Source organism: Rattus norvegicus, chromosome 10 (genome assembly GCF_036323735.1).
Source record: "Rattus norvegicus strain BN/NHsdMcwi chromosome 10, GRCr8, whole genome shotgun sequence".
In the NCBI taxonomy this organism is placed as follows: domain Eukaryota; kingdom Metazoa; phylum Chordata; class Mammalia; order Rodentia; family Muridae; genus Rattus; species Rattus norvegicus.
The window spans coordinates 60,963,664-60,973,095 of NC_086028.1; the positions used below are offsets into that span (position 1 = coordinate 60,963,664).

Below are 9,432 nucleotides of genomic sequence, written 5' to 3' on the forward strand. Positions count from 1 at the left end.
TTATTTTTTGCTTCTGAGAGTAGACTTTCTGACTGCCAGCTCTCTATTAGAGTTGAGTTTAGGTCTTGAAGTCTGGACAGGTTACCAGACGTTACACAGATCTCTGTAGTATTTAACAGACACATCTGGAGTTCACAGTTTTGAGCTATGGTGGATTTGCATTTTGAAGGTTAAGCTAATAGGAGAAGCCATTCTGTACTGAGCTCAGTTGCTGGGACAGACAAAGGAGAACACACACTCTGACACTTTGGGCCTGTGAAATAAGTAAAGGCACCTGCTGCTAGCCTGATGACTGAAGTTTCGTCATGGGATCTACCTGGAGAGAACTGACTCTCACAAGGCATCCTCCGATCCAACTCTGAGCCACGACACAGACACACACACACACATGTGCACATGGAGTTTACACTTTTTTTTTTAAAGATTTATTTATTTATTTTTATATGAGTACACTCTAGCTATCCACAGACACACCAGAAGAGGGCACTGGATCCCATTACAGATGGTTGTGAGCCACCATGTGGTTGCTGGGATTTGAACTCAGGACCTCTGGAAGAGCAGTCAGTGCTCTTAACCACTGAGCCATCTCTCCAGCCCCGGAGTTTACACTTTTAAAAGATTCCCATAACATCCTCAGAGACAAGCTCTCATTTTGATTTCCTCTGACCTAACAGAGGTCTGTCCCAGAGCAGACCATCTGGAATACTGGCTAATGTATTAAAACACAGTCGTAGTTTTGTTTTTAATACAGTATAATTTCTCAGGATGATTGCGATGGTTAAGTGTCAAACAAAAACTGAAAGACATGCCTGTAACCCTGACATTTGGGAAAATGAAGGAGAATAATAGTAAAACTCTGAGCTGGGAGACAGGGTAATCAGAATCATAACAAGTTTGAAGTGACCCAAGTCTCCAGTCATATGAGTCTCCTCCCCAGAAACAGGGTCTGCAGGCTTCAGGTTCCCTGTGGTGCTGGGATTAAGGCATGTACCATTGGTGGTTTTACATGGAGAGTTCTAGATCTGCCAGGGTTGCAGTGACAGCCTGTCTCAAAAGACAAGAGAGAAGAAAGCAAAGCCCTTCATATCATAGGCCTCAAGAGACAGGAATAAACACTCTTAGCACGTTCTACTATGAGCTTCCAACAGTGAAACAGTGGATTATCTCAGTAGCATCCCTTGTCCCTTGACAGGAAGGGAAATGGCCACATTCTTTGATAGGAAATTGCATCTTTTTTTTAAAAAAGGTTTCTTTAGATTGACTTTTTTTGTCTCTTGAGTGTTTTACCTGCATGTATGTATGTGCACCACAAGCACACAGGGTTAAAAGCTGCCACGTGGTTGTTGGGAGTTGATCCTCTGCCAAGAGCAACAAGTACTCTTAACGGCTAAGCCAGAAATAGAAACAGAGATAGCGGGGCTGGTGACTGAGTCGATCCCTAGAGTCCAAATAGAAGTGAAAGGAGAAAACCTACTCCTGCAAGTTGCCCTCTGACCTCAACATGTGTACTATGACATGCATATGCTCCGCTCCCCACTCCACATACACTATGAAGTACAGTCTCTGGGGGCCAATTCCGCAGCCCACTTTCACTCTCCTTTTTTTTTTTTTTTTTGGACATTTCTACATTTTATTCCCACAAGGCAGCCAAGGTGAAACTTGAGCCCCAGGGCCACAGGCGTCTGTGGACCTTCCTCTGGTGGGGATGCATGCCAGGTCCTCAGGACTGCACCACCAGTGGGCCGGTTTTCAGGCAGTCCATCCTGAGTGCTAGGGTGGAAAGCTCCAGGGGTCACAGGGCAGGGGGCCTTGGTGCAGTAGCACACACTTGTAGGGATAAAGTTCCATTTGATGGCATTTCCCAGTATGCCCCTGCCCTTGGGCTGGACTTTCATCCATTTCCACAGTGGGTAGGCATTATCCCCATTTACACAGATCTTGACGGTACATGTCAAACTTGACATTGTAGCTGGCTGCAAACTCCTTGATTTCTTAATTACTTCTTGGCTCCTGCCTCCTGAACTGGTTGCAGGGCAAGGCCCAGATTCGTAAGCTACACACAGCAAATCAGGCATGTAGATCGACTAGCTGAGTGTAGTTTACATCAGTTTTGCCTCATTGTGAGGCCATGTTGGTGATGTGACGATGCACACGAAACCCCTTTATTTATCCGGGCAAGCCATGTGCTTCGATGTCCTTGGCTGAGAACTCATGCATGGAGCGTGAAGAGCGCCAGTCACTGGGGGGTGCACACGTGGCGCCTGCCAGGCCAGGTGAGCCAGAACCCGCATAGCAGTCCTGGCTTCAGTCCCACTCTCACTCTTGACAGTGTCTTTTCCTGTCTTAATAAGCAGTTCAGGGACCACAGAGATAGCTCAGGGGTTTAGGGTGCTTGTTGACCTTATAGGGGACCCAGGTTCGATTCCCATCACCCACGCGGCAGCTCAGGACCATCTGTAACAACATCTCTTCTGGCCTCTGTGGTCACCAGGTATACACATAGTGTATATACATACAAGCAAGCAAAACAGTCATACATATAAAATAAAAATAATTCTAAAAATAGTAAAAATACAGTCTATTTTTATTTTGTGCCTAACTTTAAAAGGCATGGTTTCTCTTTCCATCTGCACCTGGTTCGCCAGGATCTCCAGTTTACCCTTGCTGTACTTTTCTCATAAACCCAATAAAATTGTCATTGAGCTTTGAAAATAAATGAATAGATGAAGTAGAAATTAAAACATAAGTAAGTAAATAAATGAATAAAAGCAGAGAGAAAAGCATCCTGGGCTTAGGCTTGGTCAGTTTTGCGTTGTGGTGGATTGAAGGACCTGTGAGAGAAGAGAAGTGGTATCATTTATTCATACTTGTTGTTTCTGCGTGGTGCACACAGGCACATGTTCTCCCCTGTTGGCAGGATTGAGAAGGCGGATGCACTCATGGTGGAGTTCCATCAACAACAAAAGCTTTTAATTTCCTTCTGCTTTTTCTGTTCCAGATGAGACAAAAGGACCCCGTGAAAGGAATGACAGCAGATGACTAGCGCTACCGCCCTTTCTGCACTGTATGTACTGAGTCTTCCTCAGTGGGCTTGGGTCCTCAAGGCCAGCAGTTCCCTGTGGAATGAGAAAATCTACTTTGTTCCTAATCCTGTACTCTAGGAGCAGCAGTCACTGTCACTGCTGTGCTAACGAGGGGGTTCCTGGGTTTCCACAGAAAGGAGTTATGGTCACTGTTTATTTTGGGGGTGTTTTTTATAGAGGCCCATGCAGACAGACATGGGCAGGTAATGAGTGGAGGAGGTGTGCCTTGTGAGGAGTGGATGTGCAGTGTGAGGGGTGGAGGAGGAGTGCAGTGTGAGAGTGGAGGTGGTGTGCAGTGTGAGAGTGGAGGAGGAGTGCAGTGTGAGAGTGGAGGTGGAGTGCAGTGTGAGGAGTGGAGGAGAAGTGCAGTGTGAAAGTGGAGGAGGAGTGCAGTGTGAGAGTGGAGGAGGAGTGCAGTGTGAGAGTGGAGGAGGAGTGCAGTGTGAGAGTGGAGGAGGAGTGCAGTGTGAGAGTGGAGGAGGAGTGCAGTGTGAGAGTGGAGGAGGAGTGCAGTGTGAGAGTGGAGGAGGAGTGCAGTGTGAGGGGTGGAGGAGAAGTGCAGTGTGAAAGTGGAGGAGGAGTGCAGTGTGAGAGTGGAGGAGGAGTGCAGTGTGAGAGTGGAGGAGGAGTGCAGTGTGAGAGTGGAGGAGGAGTGCAGTGTGAGAGTGGAGGAGGAGTGCAGTGTGAGAGTGGAGGAGGAGTGCAGTGTGAGAGTGGAGGAGGAGTGCAGTGTGAGAGTGGAGGAGGTGTGCAGTGTGAGGAGTGGAGGAGGAGTGCAGTGTGAGAGTGGAGGAGGAGTGCAGTGTGAGAGTGGAGGAGGAGTGCAGTGTGAGAGTGGAGGAGGAGTGCATTGTGAGAGTGGAGGAGGAGTGCAGTGTGAGAGTGGAGGTGGTTTGCAGTGTGAGAGTGGAGGAGGTGTGCAGTGTGAGATTGGAGGAGGAGTGCAGTGTGAGAGTGGAGGAGGAGTGCAGTGTGAGAGTGGAGGAGGAGTGCAGTGTGAGAGTGGAGGTGGAGTGCAGTGTGAGTGGAGGAGGTGTGCAGTGTGAGAGTGGAGGAGGTGTGCAGTGTGAGAGTGGAGGAGGAGTGCAGTGTGAGGAGTGGAGGTGGAGTGCAGTGTGAGAGTGGAGGAGGAGTGCAGTGTGAGAGTGGAGGAGGAGTGCAGTGTGAGAGTGGAGGAGGAGTGCAGTGTGAGAGTGGAGGAGGAGTGCAGTGTGAGAGTGGAGGAGGAGTGCAGTGTGAGAGTGGAGGAGGTGTGCAGTGTGAGAGTGGAGGTGGAGTGCAGTGTGAGAGTGGAGGTGGAGTGCAGTGTGAGAGTGGAGGAGGAGTGCAGTGTGAGAGTGGAGGAGGAGTGCAGTGTGAGAGTGGAGGTGGAGTGCAGTGTGAGAGTGGAGGAGGAGTGCAGTGTGAGAGTGGAGGTGGTGGTGTGCAGTGGGGTGATGTACACTGCCACTAAGCACTCCTCCTCACTTGCTACCAGCTCTTTCAAGCTGGCATGCTAGAGCACTTCCTAGGCTCACACCAGTGTCAACTCTTGACTCCCTAACACTGGCATTTTCTACCATCCCTTGGAAAAGGAGCTGGACAGCTTTTAGCACTCAGCACATCTGATACCCTCCTGGTGCTAGCATACTAAGTAACTCTGCCTTCAACAAAGGCAGCATCCTCCAGGTGCTGGAAGACTTTTTTATCCAGGTCATAGGGCTAAGTTGGGTGTCCCTTGTTTTACCTGTCATTCTTCCCCAAGGCCTCTCCTTCTGTTAGTTCTCAAAGCTAGCACTTCTTCAGTGTGTACTTGTATACAGTATACAGAGTAACCTATTTACTTGAAGACTCATCCTGCAGCACAGAGTGAGGTACCTGACTCTGCCCCCATTTAGGTGGCGAGGAAATTATTTGCTCAAAGAGCACCCTCTAGCACCAAGAGGCCAAGGAAACCTAGGTAGGACCTTTTTGTTCTTTGGCTTTCTCATGGTTCTTTTTTTCCAGTGCTGGGTCAAACCCAGGGCTGTGTGAGTGCTAGCTAGGCAAGCACTGTGTCCACAGCCTAACCCGTGTTCTTAAGCAGCTTCTGGGAGATGGAAGGGGAGGATTAAGCAGATGCCAGTAGTCAGTGTAGTCAGTGCCAGAACATTAGTACCCTCTCTCCAAGGCCCCCACCAACTGGCACCCTTCCTCCTGGAATTTCTCCACTTGTCATGATTTACTGTGTTCTTGTGTTTTCCCTCGTTGCTTTCTTAATAATTTCTATTTCTCTTCTAGTTTTGCAAGACAGTGGTCCACAGGAAGGCCCAGCAGCTCCACCCTCCTGAGTGGCAGGCCATCTTTGGACGCAGCCTTTCTGTGCTCATTCTTCAGGCAACTTTCAGTCCCTTACTATAGCTATTTCTAGATGCCCTTTAACATTGTGAACAAATAGACCGTCTGGTATTATAAAGCCTGTGTGTGCGGGAGCCTGATCCTCTAAGATATATGGTGTATGCTGCTGTATTTACAGCTCATCCTCTCTCCATTGTGCCCTGACCCATTTCTGTATGCCCTCCCCCTTTATTTCCAAGTGACGTTCTCATTCTTTCAAATGTGCTGCCTTTGTGATGTGATTATTTAAGCTCACTTATTTCAGCCTTGGGATAAGCTGAGCTATTTTGCTTCCTGGGCAGATCTTTGGCAATGTTGAATATTCACTTGGGGAGAGAGGAGGAGTTAAAAATACAGAGACACCTACCCTAGCTCCTCACAATAGGAATGTGGCTTCAGAACCCTGACCTCTGCTCCTAGTAACCTCTTGTTCGCGTGCTCTAAGCACCAAGAAGGCACCCAAGGCCCAGCCAGTCTAAGAAAATTTAGCAAATAATAAATAACCCCTACTCGAGTCATTGCATCTCTGGTTAATATTTTTAGAACTCTTGGCTTCTCAGCCCTCCTGTTGCCCACGCTGAATCTCCTTGCAGAGCCTACGAGAACCCACCACTGCCCAGCTGGAGAACTGTCCAGTGTGGCCCATAGACACCAATCAGACCCCCGGGGAGCTCTGTCTGTCCATGCTCCTCTTCCCTTTCGGGCTGGTGCTGCCACTCAGCAATAACCCTCTCTGTGCTTTCTTAGGCCCCTGTCCTCTCGGAGGCTGGTTAGGGTGCAAGAGTCCTGGTCTTTTCATGCTGCACAAAACAAGCATGCAAAAAGCTCTTATCCCTAGCAAAACATACACCTTCCTGTCTCTAATTACTGGACAGGAATTTGCAGATCAAGAACTCAGCTCATCCTGCCCCATACTGAGTTCTGTCTTAGACAATCAAAATCAAGCAGTGAGTGTAGCCTAGAACACTTACACCGTAGGCTGGTGAGTGACTGTAGCCTGGAACGCTGACCACAGGAGGCTGGTGAAGCCCAGGCTCCAGGAGAGAAGAAGCTGCAGAGCACTTCCTAGTTCTAGATTGGCAGGAGCTGAGTATGCCTTTCTGGTGGGAGAGTGGGATATAGTTGTGTCACCTGACATTTCCCAAGCCTTGTTCAGTCAGCCCAGTGTGTAGTGATCCAAGCCCATGCTAGCCAGGGTACCTGTTAGAGACCAAATCTCTGCTAGGGGAGTGAGAAGTAGGATGGATCGTTCTCCTTGTCTTTGTCAGTGTTTGCCTTACTCATTTCTAAGTGCAATAAGGCAGTGAGTGTCTCAAGGGACTGCACCTGTGACATCCTGACTGGACGCTTCCCTGTGGTCCTCCTGCAGCAAGGGTAGACAGATTTGGGCCCCTCAGCATGGTTAGCTCTGACCTTCCTTGAGGTTCTTTTAAGACCAGGAGATGTCCTTTACAGAAACCTTCCTCTGTATTAGTCTCCTCACCTTGTGGAGTCTTTTTTTGGTTCTTTTTTTCGGAGCTGGGGACCGAACCCAGGGCCTTGCGCTTCCTAGGCAAGCGCTCTACCACTGAGCTAAATCCCCAACCCCACCTTGTGGAGTCTTTAGGAATGTACTTGGGGCGTCTTGGTTGGTGATTAGCATATCACCTGCTAGTAGCATGGGAAAGTTGGAGAAGAGGCAGGCATTCCTAATGGAGAAAAATATAAATGTGCTCATATAAGCTCTGTATTACCTGTCAAATCATATTTGTGCTTAAAGATTTTCCTTCAGTAACTAAGTTGAAGCCCAGATGTGAGTTATCTTGAGAGAAGTTGATACTCTAAGCAGATAGTTGTTTACATGGTGTGAGGCTCAAAAGATGTTTGTCTCCTTCAGCACTTCATGAGATCCATACATATCAGTCACATCAGCCTCAGTCCAGGCCTGCTCTTACCTGCCTGTGCCCCTGCTGTTGCCCATGTTTGAAAGCATCCAAATGATCCGAACTACAATTTCCTGAGACCAGCCTGGATCTAGGGCTCCTGCCTACATAAACACAAAGGAGGGATATCCCTGTCTGTTCCAGCCCCATGGCTGGTGTTGCTGCTGGGCACATGTTGGCTTTTAACTTCTCCCCTTCCTTTACCTCCCCCCAAAATTGACTAGCACTCAGAGGGCTGGTGATGAAAGGCTCAGTCTTGTGATAATCCTGAAAGTGTGCCACGCCTCTTCAGACTGGCTGCTTCCATTACATTTCCAGGTCTGACTTACTCCCAAAGGGAGCAGCAGTACCTCTGCACAAGGCCTGCTGGGCTCCAGCCTTCTTGTGGAGAGACACTGGGGAGGGACAGGACAGGTCACTGTTGTGGGCATGTGTGTATCCTTCCACATTCTCCTTTTACAGGCCCTGCTGGGACCTCTGACTTTCTTGGGTTGGTTCTTAGTGCTACTTCTTTTACAGACTACACTTTATAGAACTAATTAGATTACCTGTTTATTTAATGTGAGTTTGTGCCTTTTTGTCTCAATCTTCCAATACAGGTATATTGGGGAAAAAAAGCAGTCTAATAAAATCCTAGACAGAGTTTTTTTGGAGTCCAGCTTATTGGTGATATTCCTATGTCCATTTTTCAACTTAGATACCCTTAAAGTTCCTACTGATGTCTCCCCACTTTATTTACCAGGAGAGGATTATGAAAAGATACAGTGGTGTTTCTGACATTTTATGTAAATAAAGTATTCCTTGTCCAAAAAAGTCAATTCCAGTATGGATTCGGGCTGGGGGTGTAATGTAATTCAGTGATAGTATTTACCTAACAGGCATGAAAAAAAGTCACATTAAAAAAGTCCCTTGTCAGTTCAGCTTTCTTATGCAGCAATGCATATCTCAACAGTCACTTTTGCTTTTGTCTCTCTTACTCTACTAAGTAATACATTTATTTATTTACTTATTTATTATGATTTGTTTATTTTATGAGTACACTATCACTGTCTTCAGACATACCAGAAGAGGGCATCAGATCCCATTACAGATGGTTGTGAGCCACCTTGTGGTTGCTGGGAATTGAACTCAGGACCTCTGGAAGAACAGTTTAACCACTCTTAACCACTGAGCCATCTCTCCAGCTCGCTCTTTCTTCCTTCCTTCCTTCCTCTCTTTCTTTCTTTCTTTCTTTCTTTCTTTCTTTCTTTCTTTCTTTCTTTTTCTTCCTTCCTTCCTTCCTTCCTTCCTTCCTTCCTTCTTTCTTTAAGTCATGGACTTAAAATACTTCATTATTTTCAGGGCAAAAACAGCAAGACAAGCAAGATGTAAATTTGGCAACTGCCTGGAAGAACTCTCCCTTTTGAGCAGCTGCATGGTGAAGAGGTTGGGTGGGTAGAAAGAATGAAAAAGCCCAAAGCATTCTAAAAAGAAAAAAAATTAAACTTTGAGGGCTAGAGAGATGGCTCAGCACTTAAGAGCATGTACTGTTCTTCTAGAGGACCTGAGTTCAGTTCCTACCACCTACATCACAGTTTACAACTGCCTGTAACTCCAGCTCCAGGGGAATCTGAAGCTTCAAGTCTCCACAGTCACCTGCACTCTGGTGTACACACACACACACACACACACACACACACACACACACACACAGCTTGGCCTGGTGTACACACACACACACACACACACACACACACAGCTTGGCCTAAAAGAGAATACTAGACGAGGTTTGTTAATTTCACTACAAGTGGGCAAGATTAATTCCACTGGTATGCTTGATACCCAGAGGGGAAAAGTAATTCCTTGCAACTGGAGTTAGAATGGTTATGAGCCACCATGTGGGTGATGGGAACCAAACCCGAAGTCAGTCATCAGTAACTGCTCTTTACCTCTGAGCCCTCTTCAGCCCTTTCAGTTTTCCTTATTACTGTGTTTATGGCTACATGCAGGAATCAAAGGACAACTTTGAGTGATTCTTGTCTTCCCTCCAGGGGTAAAGCTCAGGTGGTTAGAGTTGGTAGCAGAGGTTGTCC

The 9,432-nt window shown here is 47.3% G+C and overlaps 1 protein-coding gene and 1 pseudogene across 1 annotated transcript in view; one reads left to right on the forward strand and one right to left on the reverse strand.

Moving 5' to 3' along the window:
• Pitpna (phosphatidylinositol transfer protein, alpha) overlaps positions 1–5,951 on the forward strand; it is a 40,565-nt gene extending 34,614 nt beyond the window's left edge. The window contains exons 11-12 of the mRNA NM_017231.1: positions 2,999–3,064; positions 5,343–5,951. Of these exons, the coding sequence (NP_058927.1) occupies positions 2,999–3,043 (45 nt within the window). The 3' untranslated portion in view covers positions 3,044–3,064; positions 5,343–5,951. The remainder of the gene's footprint in view (positions 1–2,998; positions 3,065–5,342) is intronic.
• On the reverse strand, positions 1,618–2,307 carry Gpx4-ps2 (glutathione peroxidase 4, pseudogene 2; annotated as a pseudogene).
• Positions 5,952–9,432: the final 3,481 nt, after the last annotated feature.